This window comes from Anomaloglossus baeobatrachus, chromosome 3 (genome assembly GCF_048569485.1).
Source record: "Anomaloglossus baeobatrachus isolate aAnoBae1 chromosome 3, aAnoBae1.hap1, whole genome shotgun sequence".
NCBI classification, from domain to species: domain Eukaryota; kingdom Metazoa; phylum Chordata; class Amphibia; order Anura; family Aromobatidae; genus Anomaloglossus; species Anomaloglossus baeobatrachus.
This window is the reverse complement of record NC_134355.1, coordinates 272,967,922-272,988,799: the sequence shown is the minus strand read 5'-3', so window position 1 is coordinate 272,988,799 and position 20,878 is coordinate 272,967,922. Positions and strand designations below refer to the sequence as shown.

General features: G+C 47.3%; 1 protein-coding gene across 4 annotated transcripts in view; it reads right to left on the bottom strand.

Moving 5' to 3' along the window:
- The window catches only part of BCLAF1 (BCL2 associated transcription factor 1), a 110,805-nt gene that overhangs the window by 14,347 nt on the left and 75,580 nt on the right, over positions 1-20,878 (bottom strand). The window contains exon 10 of one of the 4 annotated variants that reach the window (XM_075339847.1): positions 6,861-7,010. The exons of 2 other annotated variants lie outside the window; for them this stretch is intronic. In XM_075339847.1, coding sequence (XP_075195962.1) covers positions 6,861-7,010 — 150 coding nt within the window. The remainder of the gene's footprint in view (positions 1-6,860; positions 7,011-20,878) is intronic. One more of the 4 variants, XM_075339848.1, reaches the window with a different exon arrangement.

Sequence of the window (20,878 nt, the reverse complement as noted above, 5' to 3'; positions counted from 1 at the left end):
CAGTTTACTGGTCCATCACTCGTCTTATTCGCATTGCAGCCAAGGAGACCAGAGCTTCTCAAACATTTTAACATTCCCCCTTCTTTCATACACTCCCCGTTCCAGCTGAAGAATACATTTCACCCTTTTAATGTACTCTCCCCTGGTCGGGGGGTCTTTTTTAATCCAGGACCTGGCGATTAGCTTTCTTGCCGCATACAGTAGCATAGCAATGACAATTTTCATAGTATTTTCCACCCCAAGCTCCTCAACATATCCCAATAGGCATAGCACTGGTTCCCTGGGGAGGACACACCCATATGTTCTTCCTATCTTGTGGATAACCTTAGTCCAAAAGGAGACCAGTCTCGGACAAGACCACATCATGTGAAAAATACCTGCGTCAGATCCCTGACACCTTGGACACTCCGAATTCCTTTTCAACCCCATTTTAAACATCAGTAAGGGAGACCTATATACCCGGTGAATCACGTATAGGTGAGACAGTCTGGCCGGTTCGCTCATTGAAAGTTTAGGGACATACTCCAGGATACTCTCCCACACCTCCTCCGTTATCGGCCCAACTTCCTCCTCCCATTTAGATTTAGTTTTAATTGGGTATTCTAACAGAAAGGTATGTAGTATATCTTTATACGTGCCAGAAATGATCCCTTTAGTGCTTCCTCAGCCCTTACACACATACTCCAGTACCAGGTCAGTCTGTATGGCCACACTTTGTTTAGCCGCTTGGGCTGCAATCGCATGTTTTAATTGTCTGTAGTGGAGCCAGCCGGACGCCGGTAAATGAAACTCACTCTGTAACTGCGGGAACGATTTCAGAATTCCTCCGTCCAATATCTGATGCATGTATATCACACCCTTGCGTCTCCACTCCTCAATATTCCCCATTTTCTGAATCTCCGGGAGATTACTGTTATCCCAGATAGGTGTAAACTTAGTTAACCGGGTCACCCCTCTCACCCTTTTCAGCCTATCCCAGGTCTTATTTATAAGTGCCATTGTAGGAGATGTTCTACCCAGGAGCCCCACCGCACCATCCTCTAGTCCCATTACCAATGGACTTCTACCCACTATGTATTCCAGTACTTCTTTAATGCCCCCATCTTTCTCTCGATCAGACCAACCCCTGAGGTGTTGACATTGCGCCGCTATATAATACAATTCCGGATTTGGGATTGCTAGACCCCCCCTCATCCTTCGGCCTTTGTAAAGTCTCTAATCGCACCCTAGGCTGCTTTTTACCCCACACCAGGTCCCTAAACAGCGAGTTTATCCCTTTAAATCTTTTCCTTGAAATACAAACAGGGGCATTGTGCAGTATGTATAGGAGTTTAGGCATTACTACCATCTTTAGTAAATTAACCCTTCCAACAACTGACAAATGTAGCTTGTTCCAGGCATCCACCTTGGTTCTCAATTTTTTAAGGAGCGGCCATAAGTTCACCTGTATGTATTTTTCTACTGGCAGAGATATCTGGATACCTAGATATTTAAATTCGTCCACATTCTTCAATTTGTTAGCCCCAGTATCCTCATTTGTCCAGGCTACTTCCCCATCCACCTTAAAGAGGCTCGATTTAGACCAATTAATGGTCAGTCCCGAAACTTCTCCAAATTTCTCTATTATCTGCATGGCATGATCCAATGAGGCTGATGGATCCCCCAAGAAAAGTAATAAATCGTCAGCATAAAGAGCTATTTTCTCCTCTAAATGCCCATACCTAAATCCATGGATCTCCTTTGTTTTCCTAATGGCCGCCGCCAGAGGCTCTATTGCAATAGCAAATAGGAGCGGCGATAGTGGGCAGCCCTGTCTCGTTCCCCGGTGCAACTCAAACGCTGAGGAGGTCATACCGTTAACTCTAACTTTAGCAGTAGGCCTATTATACAACAGCTGCACCCACTTTACAAACCGTGGGCCAAAACCCATATGCTGCAACACTTTCCACAGATACCCCCACTCAACACTATCGAACGCTTTCTGGGCATCTAACGAAGCGATCACCCTCCGGCCAGGGTTGTCAGGCGGCAACTGTAGATTAAGGTACAATCTCCTGATATTAGCAGCTGTCGCCTATTGGCCATGAACCCTGATTGGTCCATATGGATTAGGTTAGATATAACTCCAGTCAGCCAGTTTGACAACACCTTAGCCAGAAGCTTCACGTCCGCTGTTAATAACGAGATGGGTCTATACGAGTCTGGAAGCCTCGGATTTTTATCCTCCTTAGGAATTACTACTATTATTGCTTCTCTCATATATTCAGGCAATACACCTTCCCCCTCCGCCACCTCAAAGACTGTCAATAGTTTGGGTAATAGGATTTCTTCTAACTGTTTATAAATTTCAACTGGTAGCCCGTCTGCTCCCGGTGCCTTGTCATTTGCTCATGCCATGCAGAGCGCCCTCCAGTTCATCAATAGTAATAGGTGACTCCAGTTTATCTCTATCCGCCACAGACAACACCGGAAGCTCACCTCGCTCAAGAAATGAGTCCACCTCTTCCACCCTCATCTCTCCGCTGGAAGAATATAGCATGCGATAGAAATCTTTAAAGACCCCAAGGATCTCCTCAACCTCAGTGACCTGTGTCCCCTCCACCGTGTCCATACCATGCACAAATGAACTACTCCTTTGAGCTGCAGCTATGACCGATAATAGATGACAAACTTTTTCCCCCTCCTCATAAAAATGCAATTTTTGGAATGCCTGCTTCCTTACCGCCTTCTCCAAAAGCATCTTATTAACCTGTTCATGCGCCTGCCTAAGATTTTGCTTCGCGTCCATAGTAGTACTCCGGATTGCTTCCAGCTCTGCCTTATCTAAGGCCTCCAGGCTATCTTTCTCATCCTGCCTCGTCTGTGTTTTACGTTTACAGATATCCCTGAACAGGAGTCCCCTGAGGTATGCCTTCATCGCATCCCATACCACCAGCGGACCAGTGCTACCCTCGTTGTGGATAAAGAAATCCCCAAGATCCCGTTCTATATTCCCCATATTAATATGACGGATCCATGTTGGATGAAGCTTCCACTCTCCCCTCCTTCCCCCTGTCAGGGTCCCCCGTCGTATGGACACTAGAATTGGGCTATGATCTGAAATCACTCTTGTCAGATATTGCACGTCACTTATCATTGCATCCATCAGATCACTAGCTAGAGCCATGTCAATGCGGGACAGAGTGTTATGCGAAGCCGAATAACAAGAGAAGCAGGATACCCTCCCATTCCTCACTCGCCAGGCATCCACCATTCCAAGTTCCCCAATAAGAGTGCCAAACGAAGTCATACAACTATCCTGAATACCTGGAGGTCTACTACTCCTATCCCAGTACAGGTCTATCACATTATTGAAGTCCCCCACCAGTAAAAAAGGGATTACTCCCCCCTTCTCAGAGAACTCCCTTATCTCCCTTAGTTTGGTGCACTTATATGGAGGTGGTATATATATTGCAGCTATACACATGAGTCTGCCAAATATTTTACACTTGACGGCCACACACTGTCCCTCTTTATCCACATACACTTCTATCTCTTCATATTGCACAGAGTTATGGATCAGCAGTGATACACCCCTTGCATAGTTGGAAAAGGTGGAGTGATAGGCCTTCTGCACCCATCTCCTATTTAAAACATGTGTTGTCTCCTTTGTTAGATGCGTTTCTAGTAGACATATTACTGACGGGTTCTGGTCTTGAACATATTTAATTATTGCCGCTCTCCTAGACCTATCTGATAACCCTCTAATATTCCAACTCAACACCTTAATTCTATCCCCCATTATCCCACCCAGTAAAACCATCAAACCTTGTAGTATCTCCCCATGCTGCCTCTACCCTACCCCTTTCCCCCCTCCCCCCCTCCCCTCCTACTCCCCACCACTTCCTGTTTTCGAGTACTCCCGTGAAGCATCGGGTTTTCCAAACCTGGTCCATAATCCCTACTAAATTCCCCCCTACCTCCCTCGCCTTCCCCTCTTAGACACATTTTAAAACTCGTCCCTTTTCCAACAATTCTCCACTCCCCCCCTATGTATAATCATATTCCACTCAACCAATATAACAGTAAAATGGCGAACAGTAATTAAACTGGAATCTCAAATTGTAAATACCACCACCGCGCCAAATTAGGCAGTTCCCATGTCCTGCGAAGCTCACATCAAACCCTTCGCATTCCCCCTGCATACTACCTCAATCCCAAAGGGAAGGAGAAAAAAAAAGAAAAAAAAAAAAAAGAAAAAACAAGAAGGGTCCCCTGTAAGCTCCTAAGGATGTTGTAGAGCCTCAGCCGGCCTTCTCCAACACACTGCAGATTCAGACAGTCAGCTCATTCCTTCAAACGGATCCGCTTTTCGTTTGCGTCCAACCACTGCATGGCTTCCTCTGGAGTTGTAAAAAAGTGCACCCGCTCCAACGCCGTCACTCTTAGCTTTGCCGGGAACATCATTGAGTATTGCACCCCCATCTCTCGCAGGCGCCTCTTTACTCCTGTAAAAGTCATACGTAGCTTTTGAACAGAAATGGAGTAGTCCGGGTATATGGAAATCCTCTGGCCGTCAATCATAAGATCCTCCATGTCTCTTGCCTTTCGCAGTATAGTGTCCCTGTCTCTGTAGTTGAGGAGCTTGGCTAGCATAGTGCGAGGGCCCCTGCCTGCTGGTTGTGGCTGCATCGGGACTCTGTGTGCACGTTCCACAGCATAGAGCTTGGATAAGACATTAGCACCCATTTTCCCCCTGAGCCAGTCTTCTACATATTCAGTGGGGTTTCTTCCTTCCGCTTTCTCAGGGATGCCGACAATTCGGATGTTATTTCTTCTAGAGCGGTTCTCTAAATCATCATTTTTTGCCATGATTTCAGCTATCTGCTGTGCAAATGTTTTTTCAGACTTTATTAGTTTTGTAATATGATCCTCTGTTATCCCCACTCTCTCCTCTACAGCCGTTGTTCTCAGGTCTGTTTTCTTGAGGTCTTTCTTAATGTCAGCAACCTCTGCCTGTAATCCCTTAACTTGCTTCGTCAGGGAAGTCAGAGCCTCTTTACAAAAAGACACCACTGCAAAAATGTCCTTTAAAGTGGGGTTTTCTGGAGCCTGGTCTGCACTATGTGCTTCCTCCACTTCTGTATTATCTTGCTGCTTTTCACCATCCCCCATCTCATCAGAGCTGGCATTGTCTTCTCCCTCCTCACCTCTGTTATCTGTATGCTGATGTGATTTCTCTGAAGTCCGGGCAAATTTCTCCAGCCTTGCCGCGACCTGCATCCTCTCCTGACAGGCTGCATTAACTTTCTCAGCTTCCTGCCTTATCATGGCACCATCCTGAGAGCTGGGGACTTTCCCCGCCTCCATTATCTTTTTGCCTGTGACGGACCATGGCACCTCTCTGCATCCACCAGACTCACTCCAGATAAGTCCTCACCACCTTATCTTCCTGACAGCAGGCTGAGGCAGTGATAACAGCGGTATTCAGGGATTTATCAAGGGAGTTTGCAGGAGAGCTCCACAAACACATCTCTTCACATTGCCGTCCAGGCCACGCCCCCATTTCAATATGATCGCTTGCACAGTGCTTCTTGGGATGTTTAAAGTTGTGGAAATCTTTTTGTAACCAAATCCAGCTTTAAACTTCTCAACAACAGTATCACGGACCTGCCTGTTGTGTTACTTGGTCTTCATGATAGTCTCAGTGTTCTGATTAAAGCACAGAGAGCATCACAGAGCAGATGCATTTATACGGAGACTTGATTACACACAGGTGGCTTATATTTATCATCATCAGTTATTTAGGACAACATTGGATCATTCAGAGAACCTCAATGAACTTCTGGAGTGAGTTTGCTGCACTGAAAGTAAAGGGGATGAATAATATTGCATGCTCCAATTTTCAGTTTGTCTTTTTTTTTTTTTTTACAAAAGTTTAAAATAAGCAATACATTTTGTTCAACTTCACAATTGTGTCCCACTTGTTGAGTCTTCACCATAACATTACAATTTTTATCTTTATGTTTGAAGCCTGAAATTTGGGAAAAGGTTACAAAATTCAAGAGGGGGGGGGGTTGAATACTTTCGCAAGGAACTGTACATTTTATAAATCCAAAAAGCTGTATATAAACTGGACATTGGAGAAACAGGGTACCGAATCCCCACAAAATACAAAACACGCCTTGATCTCTCTTTACAGATATTCAAATACTCTAAGAATATCTATAAAAGGCAACGTACAGAAAATGAGCGATAAAAACTGAATATAAAAAGTAATAAAACTGGCAGGTGTATTAATGGCAGCAACAGATTTCTGGTAGCTATAGATTGTAGGTAGTTATAGAGACACCTCCATTTTCCTGACTACCATCTTTCCAACATAATCTTTAAGCCCTGTTTCACACATCAGTTTTTGGGTACGTGAGCAATTAATTATTTTTGTGGACAGATCATGGACCCACTAGATTGAATGCGCCTTTTCACTTTTTTTTTACCTACCATTTGCCCACAATTAGAAAATGGAGACATGTCCTACTTTGATTTGTTTTGTGGATCAAACTCACCAATGCAAGTCATTGACCATATGGAAAAAACAACAACAGATAACACACGGATGTGATCTGTGTACTGTTTGCATTTTACTGTTTAATGGTTAGGAAAAGCTTAGATTTTTTTTTTTCATACATGAAAAACACATACAACAAAAGGATTGTAAAAACAAGAGCAAAATGGGTCCAGCACACTAGAAAAAAAAAAAATGGAAAGTTTCTCACATATGGAAAAAAAAAATGAAATGTGTGAAACCGGCCTAAGGCTGATAAATATATGTGGCATAGTGGGCAGTTTGTTCATGCATATGTAAAACCTTGAACACCCACCAGGAAGTATTTCTTGCTTTTAGGTGTATATTCTGGATCCCACTCCTCCTCTTTAGGTCGCTTTTGAAAACTTGGTGCTGCATTCACAGGAGCAGTACTCGTTCCAGCAAACACCCCTCGAGCACGGCCTCTGCCTCTAATTCGAAACTGCTAAACAATTGGTTTAATTGGTGAAGTGTTCCTTCCGAACATGGCGAACAAGTGCACAGTTTGTGTACGATAGAATCTGCTGGTAAAATGTAATGTACAGCCATATATCACATGCCTCAGCATTTAGGCACCATTGCATAGAAGGACATGAATTCAGTTGTGGGTCATATTGGACGATAGGCCCTGTAATGTCATATCACAAATGCAGTTTACTCAAAGATGATTTCAGAGTCCAAATACACAAGAGAAAATGCTGTACGCAACGCAAGGCAGCTAAAACCCAAGGCAAACGTCTGCTGGCGTTCCAAAGACCGATGATATCAACAGCAGGCTGCCATAGGATGTGGTATAAATGTCTACCTCTGGGACCATATATCCTTTTTTTTCCTCTAATCACTGGGATGATTAGGATGAAGCGTGCATTTACTGTCCATTAAGGTCTATGGTACATGACAGAAACATAGAACTTTTATATTAGAGACATTGTGAGGAGTGTGATGCAGACTCTACGCATTCATCCTATTTGTCCTGGTTTTGGAAAAATAATGGAGGACTCCCACTGATGAAAACAGTAATGAATACCATCACAATACCCCTTTAAAGAAGGGAATTTTGTTACTTACCGTAAATTCCTTTTCTTCTAGCTCCTATTGGGAGACCCAGACGATTGGGTGTATAGTACTGCCTCCGGAGGCCACACAAAGCATTACACTAAAAAGTGTAAGGCCCCTCCCCTTCTGGCTATACACCCCCAGTGGGATCACTGGCTCACCAGTTTTAGTGCAAAAGCAAGAAGGAGGAAAGCCAATAACTGGTTTAAACAAATTCACTCCGAAGTAACATCGGAGAACTGAAAACCATTCAACATGAACAACATGTGTACCCGAAAAACAACCAAAAATCCCGAAGGACAACAGGGCGGGTGCTGGGTCTCCCAATAGGAGCTAGAAGAAAAGGAATTTACGGTAAGTAACAAAATTCCCTTCTTCTTCGGCGCTCCATTGGGAGACCCAGACGATTGGGACGTCCAAAAGCTGTCCCTGGGTGGGTAAAGAAATACCTCATGTTAGAGCTGTAAAACAGCCCTTCGCTACAAGGAGGCAACCGCCGCCTGCAGGACTCTTCTACCTAAGCTGGCATCCGCCTAAGCGTAGGTATGCACCTGACAATGCTTGATGAAAGTGTGCAGACTCGACCAGGTAGCTGCCTGGCACACCTGCTGAGCCGTAGCCTGGTGCCGTAATGCCTAGGGCGCACCCACGGCTCTGGTAAAATGGGCTTTCAGCCCTGATGGAACCGGAAGCCCAGCAGAACAGTAGGCTTCAAGAATTAGTTCCTTGATCCATCGAGCCAGGGTGGATTTGGAAGCCTGCGACTCTTTACGCTGATTAGCGACAAGCACAGAGAGTGCATCCGAGCGGCGCAGAGGCGCCGTGCGGGAAATGTAGATTCTGAGTGCTCTCACCAGATCCAACAAATGCAAATCCATTTCATATCGATGAAATGGATGAGGCAAAAGGAAGGTAAGGAGATATCCTGATTGAGATGAAAGGGGGATACCACCTTAGGGAGAACTCCGGAATCGGGCGCAGCACTGCCTTGCCTTGGTGAAACACCAGGAAGGAAGCTTTTGGATGACAGCGCTGCTAGCTCGGACCCTCTCCTAAGAGACGTGACCGCTACCAGAAAGGCCTCTTTCTGGGAGAGTCGAGAGAGTGAAACATCCCTCAGAGGCTCGAAGGGCGGCTTCTGGAGAGCAATTAGTACCCTGTTCAGATCCCATGGGTCCAACGGCCGTTTGTACAGAGGGACAATGTGACAAACCTCCTGCAGGAACGTGTGTACCTGAGGAAGTGGTGCTAGGCGCTTCTGAAGAATACAGATAGCGCTGAGACTTGTCCTTTGAGGGAGCCGAGTGACAACCTTTTTCCAAACCAGATTGCAGGAAGGAAGGAAAAGTAGGGAATGCAAATGGGCAGGGAGACACTCCCTGAGCAGAGCATTAAGAGAAGAATATCCTCCACATCCTGTGGTAGATCTTGGCAGACGTCGGTTTTCTAGTCTGTCTCATGGTGGCAATGACGTCCTGAGATAATCCTGAAGACGCTAGGATTCAGGACTCAAAGGCCATACCGTCAGGTTCAGGGCCGTAGAATTCAGATGGAAAAAACGGCCCTTGGGACAGTAAGTCTGGCCGGGCTGGTAGTGCCCACGGTTGGCAGACCGTGAGATGCCACAGATCCGGGGACTACGACCTCCTCGGCCAGTCTGTGGCGATGAGGATGGCGCGGCGGCAAACGGACCTGATGTTGCGTAGCCCTCTGGGCAGCAGTGTCAGAGGGGGAAACACATAGGTAGCTGGAACTGCGACCAAACCTGAACTAAGGCGTCTGCCGCCAGAGCTCTTTGATCGTGATACCGCGCCATGAAAATCGGAACCTTGTTGTTGTGCCGAGACGCTATTAGGTCGACGTTCAGCATCCCCCAGCGTTGACAGATTTCCTGAAAACCGTCCGGGTGAAGATACCCTTCCCCTGCGTCCATACCCTGGCAACTGAGGAAGTCTGCTTCCCAGTTTTCTGCGCCCGGGATGTGAACTGCGGATATGGTGGATGCTCTGTCTTCCACCCCCATCAGACTCCGCCGGACTTCCTGGGAGGCTTGCCGACTGCGTGTTCCGCCTTGGTGGTAGATGTATGCCACCGCTGTGGAGTTGTCCGACTGAATTCGGATGTGTGTGCTTTCCAGCCACGGCTGGAAGGCTTGCAGGGCAAGATACACTGCCCAGATTTCCAGCACATTGATTTGAAGGATGGACTCCTCTGAAGAGAGTCCTTGACCGTCTGAGAAGGGGGACGTTCCTTCTAGGGACGTCGACTTCCCATCCCATTGGTAAAGAATGCCACATTGGAGTGGACGCAGATGAAACTGCGCGAAAGTGACTGCCTCTGCATGAGTCGTGTTAAGGGGTGTGACTGGCCATGAAGGAGAGACTGCACCCCCGTCTGTAGTGAACGTGTCCAGCGGAAGCTTCACTATCGCTGAGGGAGCGTGACACTCCATGCCCAGATATGTCAGCGATTGGGTCGGTGTCAGATTTAACCATGAGAAGATGATGATCCACCCGAAACTCTGGAGAGTGTCCAGCGCTACGCTCAGGCTGTGTTGGCATGCCTCTTGAGAGGGTGCCTTGACCAGTCGACCGTCCAAGGAAGGATCCCCGAGTGACCCTGAGAGTGCAGGACTGCTCCCACTGCTGCCCTGAACTTGGTGAAAACCCGTAGGGCTGTCGCCAGACCGAAGGGCAGGGTTACGAACTGAAGATGCTCGTCTTCAATAACGAAACGTAGCAAACGTTGGTGCTCTGGAGCAATCGGCACGTGGAGATAAGCATCCTGTGACTATTGAAGCTAGGAAATCTCCTTGAGACATTGAGGCAATGACGGAGCGGAGGGATGCCATCCGGAACCGCCTGGCCTTCACGTGCTTGTTGAGCAGTTTTAGGTCCCCCACAATCAGATTGGAGGAAAAACCGTGTCTTGTTCCTGAAGAGGAACAGGAATTACCACTCCTTCTGCCTGCAGAAGAGCATCGGCTCGGTGGGTAGGTGGGGAAGTTCTGAAGAACCGAGCCGGAGGCCGAGAACAGAACTCTATCCTGTACACGTGAGACACAATGTCTCTCACCCACCGGTCTGTGACCTGTGGCAGCTAAATGTCGCCAAGGCGAGAGAGTCTGCCACCAACCGCGGATGCGGAGAGAGAGAGCTTAAAGTCATGAGGAGACCGCCTTGGAAGCGGTTCCTCTGGCTGCCTTCCTTGGGCGTGATTGAGCCCGCCTGGAATCTGAGCCCCTCTGAGCCTTTTGAGCCCTTTTGGACTAGGACAATTTGGACCTGCCCGAGCCTGGGAAGGACCGAAACCTCGACTGTCTCTCTCGGACAGCATTAATAGGGTAAGTCGCAATGCAGACATTGCGAGGATAAGGACGCTACCTGCGGCACAGATGTACCTGTGCTCAAGACCAGCTGCGCAAGACCAGCTGACATAGCTTAGAGTGCCCATACGGCTGCGAATGCCGGAGCAACCGACACGCCGATAGCTTCATAGACAGATTTCAACCAGAGGTCCATCTGTCTGTCAATGGCATCTTTAAGTGAAGTCCCATCTCCACTGCAACTATGGATCTAGCCGCAAGCCTGGAGATTGGGGGATCCACCTTTGGACCCTGGGTCCAGCACCTGACCACGTCAGGGGGAAAGGGATAACATGTATCCTTAATACATTTGGAGAAACGCTTATCTGGTAAGCGTGGTGATTCTGCACTGCTTCTCTGAAGTCAGCGTGGCCAGAAAAGTACTCAATGTACGCTTGAGATACTGAAATGGGATTTCTCCTGCTGGGAAGCTGACTCCTCCACTGAAGGAGCTGGGGGAGAGATATCCAACATGCCATTGCTGGACGCTACAAGATCAGTCACCATGGCGTCACCATCCGGTGTATCCGGATTGAGAGCGGTGTCAGGATCAAAGTCCTGATCAGCTACGTCTGCCTCATCATACAGAGAGTCCTCTGCTGTGACCCTGACTAGTGATGAGGCCGAGTGCCGCTCCCAGCGAGCTCGCTTAGGCTGTCTGGGACTGTCGTCCGTGTCAGAGCCTTCACCCTGGAATGCCTGGGACCCCCCCGGAGCACTGATTTTTTTCCAAATGAGGGTGGCCAGGGAGCAATGATCAAGATTGCCCATGGCCTGTCTGGACTGCAAGTCACTATCCCATGACAATCTATCAGCCGAAACTGCAACACCGTCCCTGTCCATGGACAGGGTTCACAGGTGGTTCCTTTGGCCACCTCTAGTAGAGACCCCGGCTGACCAAGTGCTACAGGGGAGCATTGCACACAACGGGGGTCAGTGGAACCTGCCGGTGGAACAGTATCACATGCAGTAAAAGCAGCATAGAAAGCATGTGTTGCTTTTTTTGCTGCTGTAGTCTAGCCATCTAGGAGTATATAGCCGAGAATAGCGACCGTACAGTGCAGTGTATAGCATACAAGCATAAAGTACAAATGAGCACTTCAGCACATGCAATATGGGCAGCTTAGAAAGCCTGTGCCTTAGCACCTTTGCTTTTTTGCTGCTGTAGTCTAGCCATCTAGGAGCATACAGCCAAGAATAGCGACCGTACAGTGCAATGTATAGCATACAAGCATAAAGTACAAATGAGCAGTTCAGCACATGCAATATGAGCAGCTTAGAAAGCCTGTGCCTTGGCACCCTTGCTTTTTTGCTGCTGTAGACTAGCCATCTAGGAGAATATCGCCAAGAATAGCGACCGTACAGTGCAATGTATAGCATACAAGCATAAGTACAAATGAACACCTCAGCACATGCAATACAAGCAGCCTAGAAAAACTGTGCCTTAGCACCTTTGCTTTTTTGCTGCTGTAGTCTAGCCATTCTAGGAGAATATAGCCAAGAATAGCGACCGTACAGTGCAATGTATAGCATACAAGCATAAGTACAAATGAACACTTCAGCACATGCAATACAAGCAGCATAGAAAGCCTGTGCTTTAGCACCCTTGCTTTTTTGCTGCTGTTGTCTCGCCATCTAAGAGGGCATATAGCCAAAAATAGCGACCTACAGTGCAGTGTAAGCATAAAATACAAATGGACACAACGGTATTTAGTGGGGTCAGCACTTCAGGTGCTGCTTACCGCCCGCCTATAGGCGGGTGTGTGGTCGTCAGAGTCCTGTGACTGGCCGCCAGCTCGGACTGCAGGAATGGCTGCCGGCGTCCTTCTCCAGCTCGTGTGAAGAGGGGCGGGCCGTGGGCGTGCCCCAGACAAGAGCGGGAAACTGGCGTCCCACTGTGTCCAGTGAAGGGGGCTGGAGAATGCAAAGCAGACTCCAGCCCTCGGCGCTGACTTTCTGTACAGCGTCCCGCCTCTCCCCTGACTGGCAGGGCTGGGGGCGGGAACGAAACGAAAACTAGGCCGCAAAGCCGGGGACTCGAGTAATAAGCGCGGCCGTCCTATGTGCACGGCCAGCGCGGAGTCCCCGGCGCACCACAAGTCCCAGCCGCGCCACAGTGTAAAAACACCTAGCAGCGGCCCGGCGCGGCAGTTCCCAATACATAAATTCACACAGCAAAGCTGCCGTGAATAATAGCACGAGCGCTCCGCGCTGTTGTCCCCGGCGCACTAGCACTCCCAGCAATGCTGGTGTGTGTGTGCGCGATGTGTACGGGGACACAGAGTACCTTAATGTAGCAGGGCCCTGTCCCTGACGATACTCAGCTCCATATCCAGCAGGTTCTCTGGGTCTGTGGATGGAGCCCGGTCTCAGTGCCTGGAGACCTGTAAGATCCCACTTCACCCAGAGCCCCGAGGGGGGATGGGGAAGGAAAACAGCATGTGGGCTCCAGCCTCCGTACCCGCAATGGGTACCTCAACCTTAACAAACACCCGACAAAAGTGGGGTGAGAAGGGAGCATGCTGGGGGCCCCATATGGGCCCACTTTTCTTCCATCCGACCTAGTCAGCAGCTGCTGCTGACTAAAAACAGTGGAGCTATGCGTGGATGTCTGACCTCCTTCGCACAAAGCAGAAAACTGGTGAGCCAGTGATCCCACTGGGGGTGTATAGCCAGAAGGGGAGGGGCCTTACACTTTTTAGTGTAATGCTTTGTGTGGCCTCCGGAGGCAGTACTATACACCCAATCGTCTGGGTCTCCCAATGGAGCGCCGAAGAAACATCAATTCATACAAGTCCAGCCCTTGGATTGATGTTTGCTCCAAAAACCTGTAAAGCAATCAGTCTGCGAATATCACAAATTAGAACTACAGTGGAACCTCGGTTAACGAGTAACCCAGTTAGCGACTATTTCGCTTAACGAGCAAAGCTTGCTGTAAATTTGTAACTCCGTTTACAAACAAGCAAATACTCACCGCACACACTTCCTGTTCCGTACATCCACCGCGCTCTAACCCGCTCTTACAGTCCGCACAAACACAGACAAGCACACACACACACACACACACACTTTACCTTCCGTTCCATCACCGGCCTCATGGTTCTTGTAGTTCGCCAGTACAGGAGGTGTATCGGCAACCATAGCGACGAGGGAGGAAGTGCTCTGGCAGCGGAAGTTCCTCCCTCGTCGCGATGGTTACCCGAACTTCCGCTGCCAGAGCGCTGACGTCAAAGGCAGGAGCCTCTTGACTCTGATTGGCCAGCACGCTGCCTTTGAGTAGTGGCTGACAGTGGAGGAACCATCGTCACGATGGTTACCCGATATACGTGTGTGTGTGTGTGTGTGCGTGTGCGTGTGTGCGTGTGCGCGTGCGTGTGTGTGTGTAATGACAAAATAGGGGACCAGGATGGGACATTTAACAAGTTGTGGAACGAATTGTCTGCATTGCAATGATTTCCTGTGGGAAATCTTGCTTTGCTGAACGAGTAACTTGGTTAACAAGCACACTCCCAGAATGGATTGTTCTCGTTAACCAAGGTTCCACTGTACATGAGATTGGATTGAAGCAGGAATGATCTAACATGGTTACTCCAAAAATGTTGCTCCACTTAAGCGGGCTTTACACACTACGACATCGCTCAAGTGATCTCGTTGGAGTCACGGAATTTGTGACACACATCCGGTCGCTTTAGCGATGCCGTTGCGTGTGACACCTATGAGCGATTTTGCATCGTCGCAAAAACGTGCAAAATCGCTCATCGGTGACATGGGGGTCCATTCTCAAATATCGTTACTGCAGCAGTAACAAAGTTGTTCCTCGTTACTGCGGCAGCTCACATCGCTACGTGTGACACCGCAGGAACGAGGAAGCTCTCCTTACCTGCCTCCCAGCCACAATGCGGAAGGAAGGAGGTTGGCGGGATGTTCGTCCTGCTCATCTCCGCCCCTCCGCTTCTATTGGGCAGCGGTTCAGTGACGCTGCTGGGACGTCGCTGTGACGATGAACGAACCGCCCCCTTAGAAAGGAGGCGGTTCGCCGGTCACAGCGACCTCGCAGGAAAGGTAAGTCCGTGTGATGGGTCCGGGCGATGTTGTGCGACATGGGCAGAGATTTGCCCGTGCCGCACAACCGATGGGGGCGGGTACGCACGCTGGCGATATCGGTACCGATATCGCAGTGTGTAAAGCGGCCTTTAGACAAAACATAGAAAATAATTTAGTCATACAAGCCTTAAAAATGGAGACTGACCTTGGAAAAAAAACTTCCAATTATTATCCAAATGTGTGCAAAAAGGTGGCGCACAGTAAGTATAGGATTAAATGTGAGATTCCTTTATAGCACAGATTGGATTTTGACGTTCGAAGTCTTGGCTGTAAAAAAACACTAAAATCTTTCATTGAGCACTCTGCTTTCAAAGGAATCAGTTAAGTGAAAAAATGCTATTAACTTGCAGATATTAATGGGGTTAATAGCGTCCTGAAACAGGCTACCGCAAGGAAATTAACTTTGTTCCTCCCAGCAGCCTTGGGCTTTCAGTCATAAAGGGGCGGCTACAGTCACAGCTGGGTACATGGCGATTGGCGGCTGTGACAACGCCCCAGCACTGACTGACAGCTGGATCTGCATTGATTTACTGCTGAGCCGGCTGTAAAGTCAGTTTCGGAGCACGGTTACAGCCACCACTCTGTACCAAGCGATGACTGAAGCCTCACCGGCCAAGCGTCCATGACCAATCGTCCGAGGCTGCCAGGAGGAATAAAGTTAAACTTCCTCCTGTCAGCAAGACTTTCAAGGTGGTGGTCGCATAGCTGCAGAATACTATTACCCTGCAGTTTAACCCCATATCAGCAGGTTAATACCGTTTTGGTTTTTTTTTTCACAACAGGTTCCCTTTAAAGGCTCTCATACACATTAAAACTAATATTAGCCAAACCCGCTAATAAACAGCAAGCTCGACCAACAGTGTAATGTGTATGGGAGGCTCCAGATATATTTTTGGGACGTTAAGGATCTGGCATGTCCGATTTCGGTCTGAAGTTATGTTGTTCTCGGCAGATGAGCAATGGCTCTCACAGAGAACAAAAGAGCACTTGGCCCCTTAGGCTCTAGTATTACGCAAATATAGCTTTGTACTGTAAACATAAGCTTGGAAGACAGTGAACATTCTGCAAGGATTTCACAATTTTCTACAGTGTAAAGATCCTGGAATTGTTTCTTCTACTATGTTGCAGAAAGACAGATCTTCACATGTCCATTCCTTTGGTAAAAATGGGAAATATACTTAAAACTTATTTTATTAGCTCCTTAGGAACAGGTAGCAAATTGCTGCTATGTTAAAGCTGGTACATGCTGGGAGAGAGGCTGCTTTCAGTATGCTGGCAAGGTACAAATATCATGAAGCTAAATCTTTGAAAAGACTGAAAGCTCAGATTTCAGTAATCAGAAATAGACAGTAGTATTCAAAAGTTTTTAGGCAGGAGTGGAAAAAGCCACAAAGTAAGAATGTTGAAAAAAATAGAAATGTTAGTTTATTTTTAATAATTAACAAAATGCAAAGTGGATGAATGAGAGGATATTAAATCAAAATCAATATTGTTCGCGACCATCCTTTGCTTTCCAGTAATCCCTGAAAGACTCGATGTTGAGATCAAAGTTTATAAGGGACATATAATTTCCAGGACTAAGGCTATGTGCACACGTTGCGTTTTTTTCAGCGCGGAAAAAAACGCACCCTCTGGCAGAGGGGAGAATTGTAAACAATGCGTTTTGGAAAAACGCATCAAAAATGCATGCGTTTTTCATGCGTTTTCTTCAGGTGCGTTTTTGACCACATGATCCAGTGACAGTGCCACAGTACATCCAGTACACAGTGCCAGCCTTCCTGCAGAGATGTGAGTGTTGTCCACGGGAGAACGCAGCTGCCCATGCCCACGATTTGGGTTCAGGCTGCTGTGGAGCTCTATGCTACCTGCAGAGAACACTCTAGTCTCCGCAGCATAAATTGACATGCTGAGGCTCGGGAAGCTGCACCACAGGTCGGTTTATGCTGCGGAGAAAAGATGCACGGACTTTCTAAAATTCCTTCCACTGTGCTTCTACTGCACAATGCAGCGTTATGGACGCAGGGAAAACACTCTGCATCCAAAATGCTGCAAATCCTGATTGTGGGCACACAGCCTAAAATGTGTCAATGGATGTCAAACATATATATAACGTCCCACCCCCCCTGCATATTCTAAGCTGGCGCCCTTTAGTGCCTTTCATGTGGCACTAAAGGGTGCCTAGCCTTGTATTTAGCCCAAAAAAAAGTAATTAAAGTAAATGACGTGGGGTCCCCCCTATTTTTGATAGCCAGTCAGGGTAAAGCAGACAGCTGTAGCCTGCAAACCACAGCTGACAGCTTCATCTTGTCTGGTGATCAATTTGGAGGGCTCCCCAAGCGGTTTTGTTTTTTTTTTTATTTAGAAATTATAAAAAAAAAAAACAAAAAAAAAAACCGTGGGGTCCCCCCCAAATTAGATCACCAGCCAAGGTGAAGCTGACAGCTGGGGTCTGGTATTCTCAGGATGGGAAGAGCCATGGTTATTGGACTCTTCCCAGCCTAAAAATAGCAGGCCACAGCCGCCCCAGAAGTGGCGCATCCATTAGATGCGCCAATCTTGGCGCTTCGCCCCAACTCATCCCGCGCCCTGGTGCGGTGACAAACAGGGTAATATATGGGGTTGATACCAGATGTGTAATGTCACCTGACATCAAGCCCAGCAATTAGTGATGTCACGGCGTCTATTTGATACCAGACATAACTAATTGACAGTAATAGCAAAAAAAATTGACAACCAAAAAAAAATTTGAAAAAAAAACACTCCCCAAAAACATATCCTCTTTCACCAATTTATTGAAAAGAAAAAAATTTGGGTCCGCAGTATCCATTTTTGACGTCCCACGTCACCTCTGGACCTTCTAGAATATGGGGGGCACGCTCAGGGAACGTGTCCCCCATTTTCTAGTAGTGCAGACCCTCCATTTGAGGAGAGTGGGTGCAAAGAATCTGCACCCACTCTCCCCGGGTCACAGCTGCACAGTGCCGAGCAGCAGCAGCAGCCAGCGCAGCTCACACTGAACACAGGAAGCTGTCAGCTGCTCGGCATATGTGACCGGCGCGCACTGTGAAGGAGGAGGGGGCCGCGGGGGATCAGCGCTGTGACAGGTATGGGGGTTACCGGGGGACACCGGAGGACACCGGGGGGAATAGGGGGTGACCTGGCAGGGCATGGGGAGCAGTTTTCTGTCGCATGTGTTATTGCACATGCGACAGAAACAGAGGAGTAGGGCGGCCGGTGCGCTGTTGTGCGCGCGGCCATGTTGGATTTTTGGGAGGGGGGGGTCGAGGCAGGCACTTTGGCGACACCGGGGGCTTTCCTGAACTTTGCCAGGAAGTGAGGTCAACAGGAAACTTCTTGACCTCACTTCCAGGTAAATACCTGCGTTCTGTATGCCGACAAAGCCCACGGACCGCAACAAAAAAGCAGCTCACTGCGTTGTAGCTGTGTTCTGACCCGCATCATTGATTTCAATGGGGGAGAGAATGCAGCCACAACGCACAAAAGAAGTGACATGCTGCTTTTCTTTCCGCACTGATTTTTGACATCCAAAACGCTGCGTTTAGAAACGCAGCGTGTGCACTGATTTTTCGGCTTTCTCCTACACTTTGCTGGGAAAGCTGAACGCATGCAATTTTCCACTGAAACGCTGCGGTTCTAAACGCAGCGTTTCCGCGGTAAAAAACGTAACGTGTGCACACAGCCTAATTGTTTATCTTTAGGCTGAATGCTGTTTGTGATAGCGGTCCTACTGCAGAATATTGGAGCCAATTAGTCTCCTCCCTGATGATATTCCATGATGGACAAGTATCTGCCTGTATTTCTCATAACTGAGATCACTATTAATCCTGACCAAATCTATCTCAATTTGCTGAAATGCAGCCCCACACGTGCAAGGAACCTCCACCATGCTTCACTGGTACCTGCAGACACTCATTACAGTATCACTCTGCAGCCTTTCACTGAACAAACTGCCTTTTGTTACAGCCAAACATTTCACATTTTGAGTTATCAAACCAAATCACAAGCTGCCGTTTTTCTTCATTTGTTTGTTTGGCCATCTTTCCATGTAGAAGGAATGGTATTTGACTGCACTTTTTCCATGAAGATCACTTCTGTACTAAGTTTCCTTGATCAACCACTGCATCTAGGTGCCTGTCACTTGGTGCTTCTTCAAAGGAGATTGAAAAGCACATCTTGAAACCCCAGTCCACATTGAAATCTTTGTTTGGGAGACTCGGATGATGCAGTATAACTACCTTGTGTCTAGGTCTGTGCTTAGTCCAATAGTGTATGTCCTGTGACATGAAACAGTCTTACACAACCTCACATTTGTAGCAGAGTTTGGCTGTTCCTTATCCAGTTTTAAGCCACTTACATAGCCGTTTCTGCTTGAGTTAATGACTGTTACAACCTACATATGAAGATGACCACTATCTGTTCTGTAAAATGTTACTCATACACCTGACTATAATGCTACAAAATACCCTGACTGCATGTAAAGTTCTATTTGGTTTGTTCCTTTTTATTTTTAACAAAGAAAATGTAAACTTTTAGCACTTTAATTTTGAAAACATTCTTACTTTGCACCATTTTTTTTTCCCACCCCTGCGTAAAAATTTTGGTCAATACCGTATACATAGGAAAACACAAAAAATTGATCTAAAACAGAACATAAAGACAATTTGTCACTGGGTCAAAAGTGGCAAGTTTTTGCTCTTATGTTATTTATGCTGCTTCATTAGTATTCCATTTTTGTTATTCTTTTTTTCAATCCACCATATGGTCCCAAATACGTGTGTCGGGGGGGGGGGTCTCTTTATTTAGTGCACTAAATGTGCTAATTGTTATGGGTTTTACTAAAGGAGCAATGCTTACTAATTATGTAAAGCAGCATTAACACATACCCTCCTTGGTAAAGACCATAGAAATTTGCATAATATGCACATTATCTCTGACACAGTAAAATGGATTTAATGGGGGGGAGGGGGGGGGATTCTGGGAGCAGCAGGAATAGAATAAAAGCAAAAACTGTCTGCTTTTGGTGACAGGTCCTCTTTAAAGGATACGTGCCCACGATAAGGACCCGCTGTGTCCTGTAGGAGACCGCAGCTGCTCATACCCACGATCATGGTTCTTGACGCTGCGGTCTCTCGCTTGTGTTCTCCCTACAGAGGATGCTTGCGACTGCAGCAAATAATTTACATGCTGTGGCTCAGGAAAGCCGCACCGCAGGTCAGTTTTTAATGCAGGCTGTACACACACAGTGGGCATCCGATTTCTAGAAATCCAATCTATTTTGCTTGTACTGTACAATGCAGTGTTTTGGACGCAGCGAAAACATGCTACATCCAAAACACTGCAAACACTGACTAACCTTAAGAAGACAGCAACTATCCACAGAATAATTGATAATTTTCTGGTCATTGACGGTCCCCTATTGTTCCTGAGAAATAGGTCCCATGTGAAAGGAACAAAAGGCAAGCATATAAACCACTTCTGTATTCAGTCTATGGGACTGCTGAAGATGGAGATAATTAAGTTAGCAAATAGCCTGTGGATAAGTTGCTAAGTTGGGACAACATCTTTCTTTTAGGGAGCTCCAGACAATCTATTGTTGGGGAAAACCGATTTGGCAAGTATAAATTTGGCCGATCGTTTTGTCTCCTAGAGATGAGCCGCTGTCAAGACATGCCTGGCGGTAGCTGTCTCATGGATAGCGCAGGAGTGCTCAGTCAAACAAGCACTCCTGTATATGTGAGAGATGGAAGCTGGTTAAATGATCATTCAGC